The 21,122-nt window shown below is 40.5% G+C and overlaps 1 protein-coding gene across 4 annotated transcripts in view; it reads left to right on the forward strand.

Annotated features, from left to right (window-relative positions):
• The first annotated feature begins 822 nt into the window (after positions 1 to 822).
• setd5 (SET domain containing 5) overlaps positions 823 to 21,122 on the forward strand; it is a 31,320-nt gene continuing 11,020 nt past the window's right edge. For 2 of the 4 annotated variants that reach the window (XM_023955057.2, XM_023955059.2), the window contains exons 1-8: positions 823 to 1,662; positions 16,294 to 16,542; positions 17,485 to 17,587; positions 17,875 to 18,131; positions 19,174 to 19,232; positions 19,319 to 19,506; positions 19,592 to 19,630; positions 19,710 to 19,982. In XM_023955057.2, coding sequence (XP_023810825.1) covers positions 16,472 to 16,542; positions 17,485 to 17,587; positions 17,875 to 18,131; positions 19,174 to 19,232; positions 19,319 to 19,506; positions 19,592 to 19,630; positions 19,710 to 19,982 — 990 coding nt within the window. In that variant the 5' untranslated portion in view covers positions 823 to 1,662; positions 16,294 to 16,471. The remainder of the gene's footprint in view (positions 1,663 to 16,293; positions 16,543 to 17,484; positions 17,588 to 17,874; positions 18,132 to 19,173; positions 19,233 to 19,318; positions 19,507 to 19,591; positions 19,631 to 19,709; positions 19,983 to 21,122) is intronic. The other 2 variants (XM_078947484.1, XM_023955058.2) reach the window with 2 other exon arrangements.

A 21,122-nucleotide genomic window follows, 5' to 3' on the forward strand; every position in this document is an offset into this window, starting at 1 on the left:
TAATATGAAAAAGGCAATCTCTAGCCCTATTTTACTAAGCTGTAGATTAAATTCATTATTGGCCGTTTCCTTTAAATAGTATTTCCTTATGCATTCAGATAAAGAATTGAAAAATAATTTCTTTTTGACACTTTACGTTTTTAGAGTTGCATAAATAATAAGCATAACCACGGGCGTTTGACAGGATGTATTGATTATAGTGTATGTAGGTGAACGTAGTTTATTCCAAAATAGAAGAATTTTCTATTTTAAACGTCGGACGGACTGGTATATGTAATCCTACCTTGCAATAAAAGTCGGAAGCGTTCGGAACTACTCGGCTATTCTCGAAGATTCTGTGTGGGCGTACAAAGTCGCAATGAAACTACAAAACAGTTTTTCGTTCATACAGAGAAATGTCCTGCCACATCCAAGCTAAAAAAAAAGCCTGTGCGACGGACAGCCATGTTTATAAGCACGTAGAGGATGTTAAAAACGGTCGGTACAAATTCTTGGGGCAACCACCCAAAGCTGCCTAAAAAAAGATATACAACCGCTTCTCGGACATATCAAATGCATTTTTTTGATGAAATTGTTGGATTCCAGATCATCTCAATGGGTGTTTTACCAAACAAAGGATTCGCATTTTCTGTGAAGAAGCCCATAAAAGGGAAACGGTCATTTTGGTTCTCCCAAGCGGGCGCCTCATCCTGAGATCAGCGGCACACCGGTAGGTGGGGGTTGACCCAATGGGCTAACCCTGCCGCTCGCAGCCCTGAAAACGGGCCCAGGAGACCCCGTTCGGTTAACGATTGATAATGTACGTGGAGTGAAGCGCCTTCCGCTGTTAAAATAGAAACGTAACCCATAAAGGAAAAGCAATAGTCCCATAACAGAATTCAATTTAAATCCATAGAATTTGTGTTAGATAACGAACATCTCCCGCATTAAGAAACCGTAGATCCTCACAACGAGTATTTTCCCGAGTCCATGATCCTTCCCTAACTCTACATTCGCCCAACTACTGTACTCATACAGAAGAATAAACCCTCGCAGTCCTGGTGAAAGTAGATCCCACCCCGTTTGGTGACGTAAATGGAAAGAAATGATTGATGTTTTAGGTTACCAATGAGTTCTGCGTGCTTCGTGAATGGAAAATAAGCAGTTCTGTATTCTTCAATCAGAAACGAAGGGCGGGAACGCGCTCCAAAGCCGCCCAAGAATGTCGCCCGTGCACGGCTGCCAAGGAAGCCCCGTACTGTGATTGTATGTCAGTTTCGGTAGGGCCTGCGGTGGATGCCGGCGTGGAGGGGGATGGGTGCTTCACGAACGTAAGGATCCGACACAGAACTGGAGCCCCGTATTACATACAGCAGACTATACCCCTGTATAAACAGCGACTGTAAATATGCAGCACATTAAAATAATTTAAGTTTTTCAGCTTTGGAATGTTTTTAGACACTCAATGGATATAGGACACGCAAGCAAGAAAGGGAATTTAACTTTCTGGCAGTGTGTTGGAGATACTGAGAACTTTTTCCTTACGCTTGGAGAGGAAGCTACTTCTGAGGGCAAAGTATACAGGAGACTCCGAGGCCGATACACCGGCCTACTTGCCTAATTGGAATTGATGCTGGGATAATACATTTGCGTCGCCTGTACACATTTGGAATGCCTCTTTAGGTGAGTATCATCAAATTGTGTTAACTTGGCATAAAATTGCGCACTTGTGTTACGGTCGTGAAAACATGTAGCACTCACTGACTAACCAACCAACCATGGTTTTAGTCCAACTTACCTCCAGCTAGGGAGCTAACCCACTACTAAGCTAGCAAAACCCAGCGCCCAGTTGAGTTATGGGACCCACCTCGTTTCTTCCAATATTTTTCAACTTTTAACTGGCTTTTTGGTGTAGCTTAAAACAATAAAATTGTAACCGTACCTGCAGGATTATTTGCTTTGGGCTATGTCTGGGTGGATCTTGCGTGGCTCTTTGGTCAGCCCCTCGTGTTGTTTTTGTAGTTAACTACTGTAACTCTACTTAAGTCGTATAAAAATATCATGTTATCAAATTAGTCGCAGCACCAACAGTCATATTCGGCCTCAGCAGTCAGATTTGGCTTGTTTGAGTTTGTTCTATACCGCGTTTAGGGTATCATCATCATGGCATGGTGGGTTTTTTTTCTCCAATTTTTTTGCGGTTCAAGTAGTAAAGCAACAGTAAAGGCACATTTTATGTTTTTATAAAATCACAGTTGCGAGAACTGAGGCAGGACAAAGATCGATACGCTTCACACGGATGTCGTCTTTAACCATAAACACATTTGGCTTGGTGTGCTCAGCAAGTTTCCATAATGTTCCCACGGAGGAACAACACAGCTCCATGTTACGTAGCTCAAGTGCGGTTAGCAGCACTCAACGCTCAGTTTGCTTGCCCCCCTCCCCATTTTTCCTCATAATAGTTTGAATTATGTTTATTAATCAAGTTAAAGCGAGACTTGATTATGGAACATGCGAACTTGTTTGAGCAGTTTCTTGAATTAGTGTTGTTTTTCGACACCCGCATATTGTTACATTTTACCTGACCTCCAGTGTGTGTCCGACTAGTTTTGGGGATTGTTGGACCTTGTTTGCGATCATTTTTTGTGGGGGGGCTATGATTGAGCTGGAAGCAACAGCTAGCGGACAAGCCGAGGGCAGTAATCGCTCTGCTAGCTCACTTAGGTATTCTTCAGCTGGTTGTAGTCGGGTTTAGCCTCCTGAAACACCTCTCAGTCATACCAAAGCTTTTCTTTGAACGAGCAATAACCGACCTCTTAGTTCGTCACATAATGAATTTGATGGAAACCTGGCTGCATCGCTGTGGCTTATTATTGCTGAACTGTGCTAATGGTTGCAGTTCCGTCTTTAGCGCGGGCGCTCGCCTTTCTTTTTTCTGTTTGGGTTCGTGTGTTGTCTTTTTATGCTGTGCTTGTGAGATGAAGGCTCCAGGAAACCAGAGCTGTGGCCTCAGTAGTGACTTGCTGTTGTTCACCTCCCCCACCAGTCAACCCCCAGCCTCGGTTGCTGTTAAGGGAAATGGGTGGCATTTTAGAGCAGTCCTCTCCATTCCCCTTTAGCCTCCATTTTCCAGGGTAACAGCAATCACGACCCCCTTATTTAGACTACAAAATTGTCACGATTGTTCACATTTTCCCTGATAAGCTTACATAACATTCAAACGTGTCGTAGCTTATGCGACACCAGTAGTCTAGCAGGAGAAAATGGTTTTCACCTCCACGGTGACACCAAGACACCGTCCACGGAACTTATTCCGTTCCGCCCGGCTTATGTTTGTCCGCGTGTTTGCTATCCCAGCCGGGGCCTGCGCTGCCGAGTCCACGTCGCCTGGCAGTGCAGCAGTTTACAAAGAAAACAGGCTGAGGAGACGCTGGATGTGTGTGCTGGCATATATGTGGGCTGGGTCTTCAGTTCTGTTGCTCTGTACTACTGGCTAAGAAATGTATTTTTAGGCCGGTTTTAGTATCAGATGATGAGTTAATGATTAGGGCTCATTTGTTGCTTGATTGCTCAACAGTTAAGTTTTGCTTGGTTAAAACAACATGCAAATATTAGTTGTAAAAGTTTTTTTAATATATATTTTTGTTGTTGAACAATTGTCAGTTTTCTTAATCCTTCATTAACCTTGCTTTATGAGCGCTCATCTCTGCCAAAGTGTTTTGTCAAAGCCAAAGTGAGCGATGGCTCCTTCCAGGTGTTAAAAGGAAGCATGGCTGCTCTTTGCTAAACCCAATTTTCAGTGGTTCAAGTTGGAATTTCTATGAATATGCTTTGGGTCTTTTAATAGACTCTTTGGATTATAGCTCAGGAACCTGGGCACTCAACGCCATTGGAAATATGAGCCCCCGAGCACCCTCCTCCCCCAACCCAAACCATCTTATTATCTTAAACGAACACCGTTTTTCACTAACAGAAACAAAGAAATGTGTTCTGGTGAGTATGTAATGCAATTACTGTTGGGGACATAGGAAAGCATATGGGGCTAATTCTTAAGTCAATCTGTAACCACAAGAAATTTAGCTGTGTCATTGCCCAACACACACTGTTTCTGTTTTTATTGCAGAGCGCCACTCTTTTCCGTGCGCATGTACTTGTTCTTGTTATCTGATCACTACCTTTTGTTTAACCATGGAATTGTTTCAGACTGCCAATCCTTACACTGGCATTCCTGATCTCTTGGGTTGTGTTGGGGCTTGTGTTATAATTTAGTGCCGGTTTGTTCATATGGTACTGCAATTCTTTAGTTGTAGCTGTCCACACGAAACAAAAATTATTTGTGTTGTCCAATAAGAATAGCTGCAAATGCATGCACACGTGTGTGTGCATGTGTGTGTGTGGACCTGTCTGCAGGATGTACTCCCTTCTATGGGCCTCTGGGGTTTTGGAGATGGGAGGAATGTGCAGACAGGCAAGGTTAGCTCTGCCACATTTTTAGTGAGGAAGGAAATAAAACCCGTTCCTCTCATTTCACGTTGCAGCTACAGACTAGTAGATCGAACTCAAGTCAAATATCCTTGAATACTTTAGCTGTTGCATTGCTTATGGGAACTGTTTGCAAGTTTTTTTCTGACCCTACTAGGATTTTGGGCTTGTTAGTCTCCTAGTCTTTCAAATGTGATTTGCAGTGCTAGTTCTAAACATTTAAATATTCACGATTCATTTTAAAATAATTTTTCAGCCTTTCTGTCTCTGTCTTAGATGTGATGTCTGCAGAGGAATATTAAATGTTTTGTTTTGCCCTGGGGCATAACAGATGGGTTGGTCACACTTTTTATTCTTGTGTCAAGAATACAATAGCATAAAACATATTTCAAGCTTAACATTAATTGTGGTAAAAAGAAAGACCAAAAATAATCTTTGATTTAAACCTTGACTTGTTGACAAAGTTAATGTTCTTGTCTAGATCAGAACAACATGGTGAAGCTGACAAAGACTGTCAGCTCAGTTAGTTTTCTATTTCAGCAGCTCACTGAAATGAACCAATTTTAGGATTAAAATAAATACAAATCTTTGGGGTGCTTGAGTCTAAGGAGCTTTTGTTCAAATAGTTTTTTTGTTGCAGGGACTTAGCTCTTTGTTTTGACATTCTTTTGGATTGAGCAGATTGATCAGAGGAGATCGAAGCCGGAAGCTGGGCCATTTTTAAAGGAAATACAGGATTCTCTAGTAGTGAAGACGCTCAGAGGCACGAGGCGGAAAGCAGAGCGTAAGCGAAAGCACATCTTTCTGTCTCTCGTCTGAATCCTGATGACAGCCTCCATTGCTGCATGAAGGGCAGGTGTAGCTGTTGATATGGTAATAAGGTTGCATGTGTTTAATGGCCATGTGACCAAGTCAACCCAACTATTGTTTGGGATCCTTCAGTGTCCACAGTCTCATACCCAATCTACTCAACGACGGAGAGATCTAACGCTACACTGCATTTATAAAAACACTTTAAATCTTTTTTTTCCTCAGTAAGTTTTTATGAAATACATGCAAATGTAGAAAAAGGATGCAAGGCAGGATGGCCTTCTGTGTTGGCTGCTCTGTGCTGCTGTGTCTCTGTCAATGATAAAAGATCTTTGAAACAAAGCTGAAGGCAAGTTAAGCCTGAGGCATAAAATAAGTATTTCAATGTGGATAATTTGATCACAGCCTAATTAAAAAATTTGATTAACTCCAACAATAACACAATATCGATTTATTTTTAAAATTATAATACGGTGATTTTTATCCTTCTGTCCAATGTTATGCTGGTCCATTCATCTGACCACAGACAAATAAATGCAGTAGTTTCTAAAAACTGGAGGAGCAGGTCAGTGTTTATTCTCAATATGGAATCTGATGTATCTGAGAGACTAGATGATGAAAACTCAGTATTTCACAAAAAATATCTGTTATGACAAAACCAACATCATTTTTTTAGACCATAATTTTTACGCTAAACAACGAAATAAACAATGACTATTTTATTTTCAAGCTGTTATGTAAAAATTCTCCATGTATTGATTTCCAGCAGAGTACAGACAGAGATAAATTGACATGGAATAAAATCCATATTTCGCATTTTATTGTAAGCAATATTTGTCTTTCTGTGTTAGATGGAACACGACTGAAACATTTTTTTATCTGAATTTTTTTAAACATGAATTGATTGAAAGGACACGGAAATTGGGCATTCTTTTTGGTAAAAGAACAAAATCAAATGTGTAAAAGGCAAATTCAACAAGTCATAAATGTCTGCTGTCCAAGAAAATGTTTTAAAAACCTCTTTTTGAAAAAATACTCCTTAAAAAATTAGCAATTCTGTTGCTTGAGTCATCTTTTATTTAATATTGTCTTGCTCTGTGTGAGGGTCTTCAGATGCTTCCGTCTTTGTCATTTTTGCTTTCAGGGACATTTGGAACACATATTCCATGCCCCCCCCCCTCCCCCGCTGCAGCCTCTCCTTTGCAGCTGCTATGTTTTCTGCAGGTTGCCATCTTGCTCAGTGAGGTTAAAAACAAGTGGCTGTGTCGCCTGCCTCTCTGCGGCCTTCCTATTGGTGCTGCAGCGCTGAACCGTCTCCAATGAGGTGAAGTGTTTTTCTTCCCGTGGGGGGAGCAGCACTGCAGAGGGTTGTGCTGAAAGGAGGCAGTGCTTCTTGGGAGAATAATTGAGGAGGAGGCCGCTCAAGAAAAAAAAACAAAAAAAAACAAGGCCATGTGGGGGTGAGACAGGCTGGCTACAAAACGTAGCTCTCTCTCTCTCCCTCTCGCCTCCCCCTCTTCTGATTTTTCTTGTTTTATTGCAACCTCATGATTTGTCCTTCCCTTTTCTTTTTCTCACTGTGACACTGTGTTCACGCTCACTTCTTATGTCTGTGTGAAAATCCAAATCCTGTTGGTGATGCATTCTTGCCAGTGTTCAGGCGATCTCTCGCCACCTTTTGAACTGTAGCAGCCATTTTACTCTTCATCCCAGTGACCCCACTGTCTTCTGGCCTTCTCCAGTTTCTCTTTCTGTTTGTGACATAACTACAACAAACTTAAAAAGAAACACACTGGATTCATGCAAGCATTTAAGTGTTTTACTGCACAAACAAAATCCCGCATTTACTTTGATGCCGTGTCTGGCAGAGGTCATCATAAAGAAAAAAGAATCAAGTGCAAAGGTCACCAAAGTTTTGAAATTGACCAAACTGGCCCTGTTCCTCCTGTTTTTTTGCTATTGTTGCTATTAGCCCAGAAATAAGTTCAGGAAAATAGTTGGGTCATGCCAGGTTTTCCTGTTTGTAAGCATCATGGCTACTTCCTGCTAAGAAGACTCTCAAAATCGTTAATGTTCTTTGTAAGTGGGCTTTTTCTGTTGCTGTTATCTAATGTGATGATTTTAAAGTTGCCTTCTCTGTTTTTTTTTTTCTGTCCATAAGCCCCCTTTTTAACTCGACTTATGTGAACTTGTGCTTCTTCCTGTAGTCCAATACCATTAAGCACCTTTGTTATAGTTTTGTATGCATTTCATTGGCATTTTTTTTTTTTTTTTTTTAAGGCTTGACACACCTGATAATGTGTTTTTAAAACCAGAACTAAAAAGTTCCTTAAATAGGAAAATTGTGTTTCTGCTGAGGGGACAGAAATTATTTTCTTTGTTTGCGAATTAAAAAAAAATTCAGATAGTCTGCTTGTGTGACAGTCTTTTGGAGACTTAACATTTTTGGGATAAAATGAATGTGTTTCAGATCTGTAAGGTCCCAGATTCCACTGAATTGTGCTTTGGAGTATATCGGCAAAGTTTGAATCTATTTTGCCCGAGCACTGAACTGAGTGATTACAGCAACCAAATTACGTGGCCTGAGTGAGGCTGTTCCTTCAGTCATTGCTGGTTTTTTCAGGAGTAGCCAGTATAACTTTCTTATTGAAAGCGCTACCAAAAATGTAGTTGAACAAGGAAGACCAATTTTTTCTCAAATATACCTTTAACTTTTCTTGTCTTTTCTGCAAAACTCACTCAGTTGCCTCTTTGATGTTTAATAATTTTTGTCATAGTCTCCCTGCTTCCTATTGCCCCCCCCCCCCCCCCCCAACACCTCCTAAAGCGCCAACTTTTCTTTTTTTTCTTTGTTTTATTGTACATGATGCGGTCAAGTACCGATATGTTCAGGAAGATATTATCCTCGATTTTTTTTTTCTTTTTTTTTTTTTTCTACATTACTGTAGAGAGGTGGAGTTCAGGGTGAAGACATCAACAAAAACCGTCAAAGCAGGATGGCAATAGTTTTAGGAAAGCATCGTGTGAAAGTTCTGCACACTTGAACATGACAGTTTTTGTGGTTTCCTAAATTTATAGAGGGAACAAAAACTCTTAAGACCTAATCATAAATGCCCTAACACAATCATTTTTTTTTTGTTGGATGATGCCCCACCTGTGTGAGAGCCAGATCTTGTTTGGTTGGTTAACTTGTCAGGGTACAGCATAGTGTTTTCTTTAATTGGGACAGTATCGTCTAGACCAGTGTTTTTCAACCTTTTCTGAGCCACGGCACACTTTAACCTTAAAAAAAATCCCGCGGCACACCAGGATCCAAAAATAAAAAAAAACAAAAAAAAACGGAGAAACTCAGTCTGTATTGATCTACAGCCCCTCCACAATCTCACATGCATTTTTGAGATAATTGTGGCAGAAAAAGCTTGAAACTGCAGCTGTTTTTTTCTAAAAGATGCAATAAAAGTTAAGTTAGAAGATGTAAAAACAGTTTGATGTGTGTTCGTTGATTTCAAGACGTTTAACAACAGATCTCCTTGAGCGCTGTCACTCTCACAACCCAATGGATCATGGGAGATGTAGTGCATTAAACGGCCGGCGGAGATCGCGTCTCTGAGCTTCCTTGTTTTGTTCACTTGTTCCACGGTCTGACATCGGATTCTGTGGAAAGCTGCACCGATAAATCGCTAAATCGGGACAAGGAAGTGAAGACTTTAACCACTTCTGATTGGTCAGACTGATGACATGTGATTAAGCTCCCCAAGAATGATTGGTGGAGACAGTTAAAAGGACGGGACTTTTCCAAAATACAGCCGGAGTTGCAGCTGAATCGCGGTACGTCATTCTTATCAAAATGTCTTTAATAAAATAAAATAAACGCAAAGAAAAAGTATTTTACGATCTTTTATATTCCTAACTCCTCAGTGTTTTATCAGGGCCTGTTTGGATGAACAGAGAGCTGAAATCCTGGAGATGGGAAATGTTTAATTTTTCAGTTAATGAGGGCAATTTCCCACGGCACACTTGACCATCTCCCACGGCACACTAGTGTGCCGCGGCACACTGGTTGAAAAACACTGGTCTAGACTGAGATGGGTATAACTCGTACTATAGCGAGAAAAGCTCTTGGAACTTTCCTAAACGTCCTATAGGGTTCGAGGGGCAATAAACTCATTGCTGATCAGTTGGGTACATTTATGCCGGCCAAGCTAGTAAAAAGCAAATGTAGATTGTTGTCTAGAAAGAAACAGACACTCTAGAGTTTGATCATCTTATGCGGAATAACACAGGGCATTCCAGTCTAGATGGGAGGTAAACATGGCAATTTAGGGGTTCAATGGGTTTTGCTCAAGTAGTCAACTGGAATTGACAGTTCTGATTTCCTGAACAAGCCTTATCATTATCAGGATGAAAAGTGGTTCTTCTCCTGGACAGCGTAGGATGGTAAAGTCTGACCTGGATGGTACACAACTTGGGGGTTGTCCGCAAAGTCATTTCCAAGTCTTTTAATGAGTTTCTGACTCAACTGCTGCCACAATTGATTAAAGCAGGGCGAGCATTTCCTTTACGCCCCTGGCTTTTGCAGATGATATTGCTCTTTTGAGTACCTTAATAAGGGGGATGGGATGGAGTCTGAAGGTCTTGGGGTGGGGGGTGTCTGTCATATGACTGGATTGAGCATTCCGTCCAGGATCTGTCACTGTTTCTATATAGAAAATCCTGGACACTGGGTCAAACATCAACACAACTAGTTGGTTCTGAAAAACAGTGTTCGTTATTTGGGTATTCATGGTGAGAGACAACTGGTTTGGTTAACATTTTTATATTGAGTAACTAAATGTCTCACTTTACCAAAAATGCTTTTGTTGGCTTCTGACCAAGGAGAGGGAAGGCATGAAATCGGGTAGAAATCAATGTTGTTTCTGTTGTTACTTACTTTGCCATCATTGGCTTTGTAGACTTCAGATCATTGAAAGACTAAAACTATTACATTTGTTTCAGAAGTTTTTTTAGGTCTTTTATTTTGTAAGAGGTATCATGGATAATTCTCTTTACCCTGCTTCTTTTTGATGGCTTTGATTATTTTTTATCAACCACAAAGCTAAACTTTTGTACATTCAGAATTACCTTTTATATTTTTATCTTAACATTTATATTTTAGAAATACATCTACAGTATTTTTTTAAAACAAAGGTGTAGTGATGAATTAAAGTTCTACCCCAGTAATTTTTATTCTGCTTCCAACAGTTATGCAATGATCTTATAATATACAGCACATCAAATTAATAGGACGAAGCTAACACATTTTTATTATTATTGTCGTGATCATGCTGATTGTTCTGATCCCTTATCCTGGCCTTCTGGTTGAGAGCAGCACTGGCTCTTTGTAGATGCAGCATGTATGTGTGTGTGTGTGGCATTGAAAACAATGGACAGCTCAACCCCTCCCTTCTCGTGTTCCCAAGTAGGAAGTACCATTGCTTCCTGATACGAGCACCGCCGGGTTGAAACCAGTCCACAGTGATTGGTCTGAGTCACTCTGAGTCATCGTATCTATGGCAATTACTATCGCCATTGCTATAGATATGATGACTCAGATTTATTCGGGCCAATCACTGTTGACTGGTTTCAACATGGAGCCGCCAGTATCAGGAAGCAATGGTGAGGCATTTTGCCTCATTTTGCAATAGCCAGAAGTAAGGCTTTTTTCTATGAGTGACGCCACAATTCGATTCGTCTATTGTTTTTACAGTCTATGGTGTGGGGGGCTGGTGCCATCTTGCTGTACTGGATATCTTGTCAATGTTTTGTTAAGCCAAATGGACATTAACGATGGTCATTATTGTCGACCTGCAGCTTTAAGGAAACCTGGTTATGTATGTTAAAAAAAAGACTGTTTATCAGTAATAGGTGTTAGCTGTAATGAAGCAAATTTATTTTGCATGAAGTTCCCTTCTCTTCTGACGATAAAGCCATGCTTTTACCCCATCAGATGAACACTTGGACAAATTCAAGTGTTCTTTATTGTTACTTTTCTATAACCGCTTTATGTTGGACATTGTCATTTAATTAATGTATTTACATTTTTATAGATTTCTGTTGTTTTGGTGAGAAATTCTACGGACAGTATGCCCACCTTTCCAGCAGTCTTTGTATCAACAACAAACTTAATTTCAGGAAAGAGTTTTTTTCCCCTCTCTAAGTTTTTTTAAGTATTTAAAGTAATTTATTTTAAAACCAATGAAATTTAAAGACCATCTGCTTGGGACTGGGTATCATCCAAAAGCTTTAGTACCGACGCTCATACAAGTTTAATACCTGTCGGTGAATACTACAGTAAATAATATCTGGACTGCCATAATATTGCATTTTAAAAACACAGGAGCAACAAAAAGTCCTGCTTTTACTCTTTAATAATTATTTTCTGTTACCCAAGGAACCTTAGCTTTTCTCCTTCTCTGTTCTTTATTGCGTACATTAAACATTTCATGCAAATGGGTCGACGTAAAATATAAAATAGTATCAAATATGTTTGGAGTTTTGCGTATTTTGAATATTTTTGTTTATTTTCTATCCTTTTAAGTATGGTTGTTTTGTTTAAATCTGAGCTTAAATGTAAAGAATATTGAAACAAATAGTGAAAAATGTTTTAAAGAATTGTCTTAGAATAAGTGTTGCTTTTTTCATAAAAATGTTTTGGGCCTGGTATCTCAAGCTTTTATTTTTATTCTGTAATAACTGCTATTGTCAGTAAAGCTGCTTTTTATTTGGAAATAATAAAAAAAAAATGGTTTAAGTAAAAGCCGGAAGTTTTAGTGCCGTGTGACATATTGTGATTACCCAATAGTTTCCAACCTAAGATAAAACATCAAAGGGTTTGCTGATTATGTCATTATCGTCTTCCTACGTGTTGAGTCTGAATCATTCCAACGTTCTTCTGTCTTCAATCTTGTATTTTTCCTTTAGGTTCACCAGCACATTCATATCATTATCGTTGACTTGGACAGTCCTGTTAGACGGCATAGCTTCACTGTGAAAGTTGATCTTCAAAAACAAACACATTTTTATTATTGCTGCTTGTCTGTAAATTAATATATGATCTATTTAAAATGGATTTAAAATATTATTATAGGATTTATTTCCCTCTTTTTAATTAATTTTGTGGGAATCGAAACTCAGTTTAGCAGAAATCCCAGTTACAGAATGAACTTGATGTTTGTCTACAGGTTGAGCAGTCTGGTTCCCAGCTGTTTAAATGTCTTAAAAATAAAAATATTAAGACATAGATTTAAAAAATCATGTAAATATTATTTTCTAGAGACTCAGGGTTTTATAAAGCATGGAGAATTTAAAAAAAATACCCAAAACATTTTGTATTCCACTATTTTTCTGCTAGCTATCTCTATTACTTGTTGTTATTTATCACTATTTTAACATTTAGACAATTGTCGAGGCTGTTGTTCTTTGAGGTTAAAATGCTAAGTACTTTATAAATAAAATGTGATAATTATTTCTAAACACTGAAATATTCATAGCCTTTGGATTTGCCATGTGATTTCTGTAAGCATGAAGGCGCTCATAAGCTTCTGGTGCTGTGATTGGTAGAAAAAATCTTGGTTTGACTCGGTACCATCAGTCATCATTGTTTCTGGAGCCTTTAGAACCAGCAACCATGGAACCCAGAGATCAAAGTAACCTTTTTGTATTGCTTCATGGACTCTCAACAGTGAGGGTTTGGGGTAAAATACCACTACTTGAGCCTCTCCTGCAGCATCTATTTTCATGATTTTTTTTTTTGGCCTGAATAGTCAATATGTTCCAGGATTGAAGACAGTTCAGCACGAATAGGAGACTTCCTTTCCCTCGTCTGAAAATGATGTCTATAAGCTATATGTACTGCCAAATTATTTTGTGCCTTTTGTTTGCAACAAAACAAGTCGCTCTTATTGGCTCCTATTTTAGAAAGTTTGTCAGCACCGTTTGGCTTCCATAGCTGAAATTTTACTTATGTATGTAAATAAAGTTTTTAACATTTTAAACTATTAACTTGTCATAAAAGCTAACTGGAATTTCTTGTGCAACGTACTTTCGATATGAATACTTGTTTTAAAAAAATCCTTCTTTCATTTTTAGACTAACAAAAAACAAAAAAAGATTTAAAAATACAATATGAAACTCCATTAACCAAACTTATTAGATGATTAGCAGTGAGATGATTGACCATTTAGCTCCTCATTTATATTATAATTTTTTTATTTTTTAATTTGACTTTACTAAAGTAGTAGTAAGAGATGCAATTAAACCATTTATCTAAACTTCACTACAGGTATCAGTGGTGGGCTAACCTAAACGTTAGCTTGTAGCATCACCAGACCTTTTTATTTTGAAAACCAAAAATAAAAGTTTGCTTTAAAAATCTTCATTTAGGTCATTTGAAGTTTTTGTTGTGGCTACACAAAATAATAAATTCTAGCTACATATGAACTTTCCGGCCTCTTTACAATGTTTAGTAGTGTACGATGCATACTAATGTTTGTAATCTTTTTTGCTATTATTAAAGGATTAAAATTTTTCTGTCTTGCAAAGCTTGGAGTTGATTTGATTACATGACTGTAGAAATAAACATTTATCATTACATATATCAATGAGTCTTTTAGTTTTTAAGTTGGTTTATTCTTACAATATATGCATTATTCATATTAAATAGTGATAGTGGAAATGCAGAAACAAATGCTGAAAGAAGGGAAGTGGTCTAGACTACATACCGGTAGGTGGATATGCCTCCTGCTGTATATTTAAATGGAAGGTGCTCCAGATATGCTTTGCTTGCACATCCTCACCCACGCAGGTTTTCACCAGAGGCCCACAAGCTCCAGATGTGTTCAACCTCACACAACACTACACAAGTGTGTGAGGATTGCTTAAGACGCAGTGCGACCATGAACAGCTTTGGATGGAAAGACTCTCCATCCTGAAGGATCCATGTTCTGAAGCCAGTTGTTTTATTTTTGCATTTGAACAGAACTTACAGGTTTTGAAAAAATAAGAAAAGAAATCAGTCAGATTATAAGCAATAATCAAAAGTACCATATTTTCTGCAACCAGACGGAATAGATGTGGTGTTTTATCTGTCAAAGGAACCAAATGGCTCGGTGTTCTTTGTCAGTGAAGCTGGCCTGCATGTAACACAAAAAAACATTTGCAGAGGAAGGAGAGAAAGGAGGAGGGTTGTCTCTGTGGCTGTTAGGCTGATCTGTCCCTCCTCCAAAATGGCCTCTGCTGCTGAAGTGAAGACTTTGTTGAGGCCTCTAGTAATTTGAGCTTGGTATTCATGGCCAGACAAGCGAAAAAGGAAAGGAAGGAGGTGGAAGGGTGGGGAGAGAGAGAAGGGAAAGAAAGGCTTTCCTTCTTTATATGGAATCTACCTCCTCAGTTTTTTCCATCTGCTCTGTTTGGAAGAGCGCCTTTCTGTTTGAAAAAGATAGGAAGCAGCCCTGTGGCTATTTTTGGGAGGCACATTTCTGATAAGGCACTTAATGGGGCAGCTAATGTCCTCCGCAGGCCGTCTATAAATGTTCTTCTTTTTCTGAGCCGGTCACTGGAACAGGAACTCGATAAGTGAAGCTTAAAGCTGTTGCAAAACCCAACTTTTGGTTCATGCCAGCCTCTAACTTGGTGCAGCTTTTGCAACGTATTTTTTTATGTTGGAGTGTACCATAAAATACTGTGCAATATTAAATTAAACAAGTAGATTATAATTTATTGGTCAGGACTTTTCTGTTTATGCCATTGAAATGAATTCAGCTCATATTTCTATCATGGGGAGATTTTTTTAAATATATTTTTGTTTTGGGGCACAACAGAATAACAACAGATCATGCTTCATGGTCTTTTGCACAGATATGTTTGGACCGACCGGTCCATGTATAGGCTTGGATGAGGTTGATTCTGGATTGGATGGTGATCCGGATCTCCCCCATCCTGCTCAGGGTGCCCAGGTGCTGGGGGGGGTTTAACTCTTGTATCCATGGAGGCTCAGCAGGAATGTCATGCCTCCTGCTCCGGCTCTCTGCATCCTCTGCTCTGTTGTGCTTGTGCGTGGTGCTGCTCAGGTAAACCCTGACAGAAAAGCCCCGGCGGGGTGGGTGTACGGCACAAACTACCCTCTTTAGGGGATTGGAGCTTAAAAGAATGTGGAGTTTGGGGGAGTGCAGGTCACTGTTTCAGTGTGCTCACATGATGAGGGGGGTGGAGCCTGGCGGAGGATGACTCATCCCTTCAGGTATTTGGATGCAAAGCGCCACCTCCTGGTTATGCCTGTCTCATTAGATAAACTCTAAATCCCAGGTTGTTTCTTTCTGCACAAACCCCTCCCCCCAGCCGTCCTGCCGCGTACATTAGCAGTTCATATTTTTGTCATGTGCTGTGACTGCAACTTCATGACGCCTTCATTGATGGCATGAGTCAGCAAAGCTGCAGTTTTGATTTGAACAGTTCTGCTGGAATTTCCCCTCTGTGTTTTCAGACGTTTGCTCCTTTCTCACTGTTCCAAACACAAGTAGCTTCATGTTCCTCTGATCTTCAGAGAAAGCTTTGCACGTAGTAACAATTTATCATCTGCTCCCCATTTTTCCAATATTTTGCAATTATTAAAGATATTTTTTAAGTAGAATGGCCGCTTAACTCTGGTACTACTAAACTTTATTTATCTTCCATCTAACACACTCAGTATTTTGGGATTTAGGAAAACGAATAGTTCATTTGGAGTTTATAAAAAAAGATCAACACAAACCCTGTCAGTGAGTTCCTCCTGGTATTGATCCATTTATTTAGCTCAGCCCTTGCTTGTTCTGTAATAAGGGAGTTTTTGCTCTCTGTATTAGGTTTTACAACCCCCCCAGCAGGACTGCCCCCCTCCCTGTCCATTCTGAAAGGCAATTTCAGTTTCACAGACAGTCTGGTACATTGTGATGTCATTTGTTGATCATAACCATCAGACTCATGTTTTCTCTGGGTTTTCCTCCTCAGGCCCCCCCCATGAGCGTCGGCTGTGGGCTGCGGCACAGCGGCGCCCCCCCCCAGGAGACGTCTGTTGCTCTAGACTGGACCTCGTGATTTTTCTCCCTCGTCCCATCCTGTTCCTCCTCTCCCCCTCCCCCTTCTCCCCTCCTCCCCCCCCCTCCCACGCGTCGCTGTGCTGGACGTCATGAGCATAGTAATCGCGCTGGGAGTCACCACACCTGAGACGTCTTACTCCGATATGGCTGCTGGATCCGAGTAAGTGATTCTTGTCCGCTTCAGCAGACGGTGTCCTAATGCGCCTGTTCCTCTGAGCAGGGCATGTTTGAGCCCAGCTCCCTCACACAAACAACACTTATCACAATCTGAAAATATAGCTTTAAGTAAAAGGAGTGTGTAACATGCAAGGCATTCTTAGGATAGTTGTTTTTTTCAGTAGGTAATAATGTCTTTTTATATTCTTTATGATGGCATTATTAAAGCTCCCACCAGCCTTTGTCAAACTGGATTTAATCCAATGCTTGATGACTTAAAAATATTCAAATCTTTTATTAAAATGTCTTCCGAGCTCGTTTTACAAAACTGTTATTAACTATTAACTATTATCAAGTCACCATTGTTACCAATATTCAAACCCAGGTCTTTAATTGGCCCCACAGCTCCATCTTTGACATTTCTGTTTTTCTAGTGAAATTACAGTTTTCTAGTTTTTGGTTATTTTAACTTGTTGAAAGTGAATTTTGTTGTGAAGCTTTTTGCTGTGTTTGGTGTAACAGGCGGAAAGCTCCTGCCCGGACCATTTCAGCTTTTAGTGTGCTTACTTTGGAAAGAGCTCTCTTGGATTGGCTGCAGCCTCTCTGTACCTGACTGAAGTGGGCAGAAATACAGCTACGTCCCTCCTTCCAGCTTCACTTTTGGCCTAGTCCGGCTTTCTCTCTTACATGAGCCAGAACGGCACCTGCGCAGTTCTGAGAACTGCGATGCTTTAAATAGATCCTTTTCTGTTTCTGCAGAGCGGAAATGTAAAATGGCCAGAGCCTGGAGAAGGGTAGAGGAGTTGAATAACACAATGACAGGCCACATTCTTAAAACTAGGCAGAATTTCACCATGAAAGTTTGGCGCCACCTGCTGATTGGTCTCTGTAACAGCAGAAAGTGTCCTGCACGGATGACATTCTTTATTTCTCTACATCTTTTCAGCCCTGAGTCAGTTGAAGCGAGCCCTGCAGTGAATGAAAAAAACTTGAACACCCACAGCTGTGGGAGCGCACAGAGTCATGGGTATCGGGGACTACCATATACTGTGAGTTCATAACGCTCTGTTCTGATCAGAGCATTTCTTATTTATCAAGCATCATCAGTTTGTTCTAAAAAAGAAAGCTACTATATGATCACTTTAAAAATCTGTTTTTGTTTTTAATGTGAAAAAGTAATTTGTTTTTAACATGTATTTAAAAAGTAAAGTTTGTGTAGCTGAGACTGCCTTCTGATTATCAATGTCTAAAATGTTTACATGCCTGTTTTTTGCCCTCATTTTCATTTTTCTCCATTTTCCGTTTCCCCTTTTGCCTGAACACCCGTTGTTTGAAGATGCAACAGTCTTCCGTTGTGTGTTGTCAGGATCACAACTATGGCGCACCCCCTCCCCCCACCCCACCCGCCTCTCCGCCCTCCCAAACCATCATTCCCCGCATGGAGCTTAACGGCGTGGTGCGCAGCTCCCTTTATCCCAAATCCACAGAGGAGCACTCTGCCGACAGCGAGAGCTCCTCTGAAGAGGACGGCTCCCCCTGGTGCCACTGCAGCCTGTCGCCAGACGGGCTGCTCGTCAAATGTGACAACTGCAGGTGGGAAACGGATCCAGAACCGACGCACATCTCTATGAACACAATCGGCGCAATTCTGGTCACCAGATGTCTGGGTAGCAGTTCTCAAAAGCTCAACTGTTCTAGAGGAAAACTTCTCTTAGTTGGACCCTGAGCGTTAAGAAATGAAGGAAGGAATCACGCCAGGATTTAAAGTCCCACTCCGATCCTTTTTTCATTTATTGTCAAAGCGTTCCCAGGAAACAGGCTCTGTAAACAGGCTCTCCGGCTAGATTGTACCCCATCACAGCCTCAATCTAACATTACTAATGGTGAGCACTACTGGAGCTATCCAGCCGTACAGTTTTGAGCCAGATTCCAGCTCAAACGAGGAAAACAAAGGCATGCATGGATCTAATCGTCTACAAGTGGATACATCAGAATGGAGTGGAGCAGGAAGCTTGTGGCCCACCCAGCGTATTTTCTATGTAACAAATACAATCTTTTTCAAACAGCATGTTTGTCTGCTCCTGATTCACAATGAGTTGAATAAAGAAATACTCAGAAATGCTATTTTTAGCCTAATTTTCTGTATTCATGTCCTCCATAAGAAAAATGCCACAAGAACATGTTATAAACACCACAAACACTATTTTCATCGGAGTGGGTCTTTAAATAATCATAACATAAGCCGACGTTTCACATTCGATTCACATGAAGGTATGGCACACATCAGTGAGCTTTCAGCTGCAGAGAACATCAGGACTATGAAGGCAAATCTGGCAAACAGGAAAGGTTTCCATCAGGTTTGGAGACCCAGATCCTGACAGTTCTAGTGATGGCCATCCAAAGTAAAACCAAGCAATTACTAAAAGTATAACTTGATTCTTCTGTAAGTTTATTGCATAAATGTCGCTGCTAGCAGACTAAATGCTAAATGTTGTCAGGATTAAATAAGTGACAAGAGATATGTTTTTGTGTTTACTCCTGCAATATTATTTTGTACAATGTGGGCTCAAATAGGGTGAAGAGCTGCAGACTTTCTGTGATGCGATTGAGCTCAGCTGCTATGGTTCTGTTGCAGGGAGCTGGACAGGAGGAAAGGAGCTGAGGGCTTGCACAGAAAAACTGAGAACGTTTCCGGTACGCCGGCTCACTCTCAGCCACCCTGCTGGAAAAAGTGCACAAATCCTTCTTGTGCTCAGAGTTGAACCTTTGTTGTCTTACAGTTGGGGAGAGCAGCGCCACGGAGAGTGGTGATGAGGAGGTGTCCCCCTCAGCCGTCTCGTACACGGCCACTCAGCACACACCCACCAGCATAAAGCTCACGGTCAACCGGGTCAAGAGGAGCAAGTCCAAGAAGAGGAAGAAGAGTGCGGAGAAGTCCCGCGGGACTCCAAAGGAGAAGAAGGTTAAGGTGTGTTTCTAGGTTATCGGGCTCCTTGAGGAGCAAAAGCAGAGAAACCTTCAGTTGTTTATTTACATTTTTTTTTGTCTTTCAGGCTTTTAGAGAGGGTTCTAGAAAGTCCATGAGGATGAAGGTACATTTTTCTAAAGTGGATATTTGTATTTCGCTCCTGTAACTTCTGTGGATTAAACTGCACCTTCTATGTTGATCAGAACTCCACATCAGAGGCAAGCGGCGTGGACGAGAACACAGCAGAGGGCTGGGAGAACCGAATCCGACAGTGGACGGACCATTACGAGGAGGCTCTGGCTAATCAGTACAGTGCAGACATCCAAACGCTGCTCCGCCTTTACCGTGCCGCCTCCTCCACCACTGAGAGCGGTGCCACTACGCCTCCTTCTAGCACAGAGCTGCACGTTGCTATGGACACCATCAACCGTACAGAGCTGGCCTGCAACAACACGGTGCTGGGCTCACAGATGCAAGTATGTCCCTTCAAAGCCACAAGAAAAGGGATTTGTTTGTTTCAGTTTAAAAAAAATCTTAACTCCAGCTTCTTATACGCATTTTTGGCGATTCCAAATTGAAGATGAGAACACCACCTCGGACCCATCTGAAACGTAGAGACTCAACCTCTGTGACTTGCTTTATGCAATCAAACTAATACAGTTGTGTTTAAAAAAAGAATTGGCACTCATGCGGTTCAGTCACAAAATTCACCTCTTCTCAGGAAAATAGTCCAATTTGCAAATGTTTTGGAATTCATGTGTTGTTTTCATATTGGTAGCATCCACTTTGGAAAAAAACACAACTGAAATCAATCATTTCCTGTTACCATGAATGAGTTTCTTGCACCTCAACACAGGATTTTTGAACTTGTGTTTTGCAAGCCGAAGTGCTTCAAGAGACCTTTTCACCTGTGATTTATGCATGTATGTATTTATAACTGTTTAATAGAGGTGTTGTCCTGGTCCTTTGCCACAGCGGTTCCTTTTGTTGATGGATGTGTGAGTGTGAGTGAACACTACCGTACCCTGAGTCTGCAGATCAGCTTGCATTTGTTTGGACGTTTATCAGGGTTTTTTATTCAGTTTAAATAGTTTTTTGTTCACTTTTCACTTCCATCTACATCCAGGAAGTAAGCAGGATTCTGGTCCAATAGCTCCACTCAGCTGGGTCTTTAGTTACTTTTTTATGTAACTCGTATGGAAGTATTTTGTTAGGTGAAGCAATTTACTGAACACAACAAAATGATTTTTAAACTAATATAACAAAGCACAATCCTGCAATCCTAAGGAAAGTGGATCAGCCTCGGGTGCTAATCCAATTTTTACTCCCTTGATGTTTCTGGAAATACAGCGTTCCCTTGTTTATCGCAGGAGTTATGATGAAAAGCAACCTGCGATAGGTGAAATCTGTGAAGTTGGTCAGTTGTTTATTTGTTTTACAACAATGTTAGATGTTTTAAGGCTGTAAAACCCCTCACTACACACTTTACAAGCAACTCTTCTCTAAAACAGACATGAACATTTTCACACTTTCCTCCTCTGTTTACACTCAAAAGTTCTAACTTTATCGAAGAAAAATTCTAGTGTAATAGAATGAAAACAAAGATCTGACTGTGA

The sequence above is a fragment of the Oryzias latipes genome, chromosome 5, assembly GCF_053564925.1.
Source record: "Oryzias latipes strain Hd-rR chromosome 5, Olatipes_Hd-rR_3.1".
Taxonomy (NCBI): Eukaryota; Metazoa; Chordata; class Actinopteri; order Beloniformes; family Adrianichthyidae; genus Oryzias; species Oryzias latipes.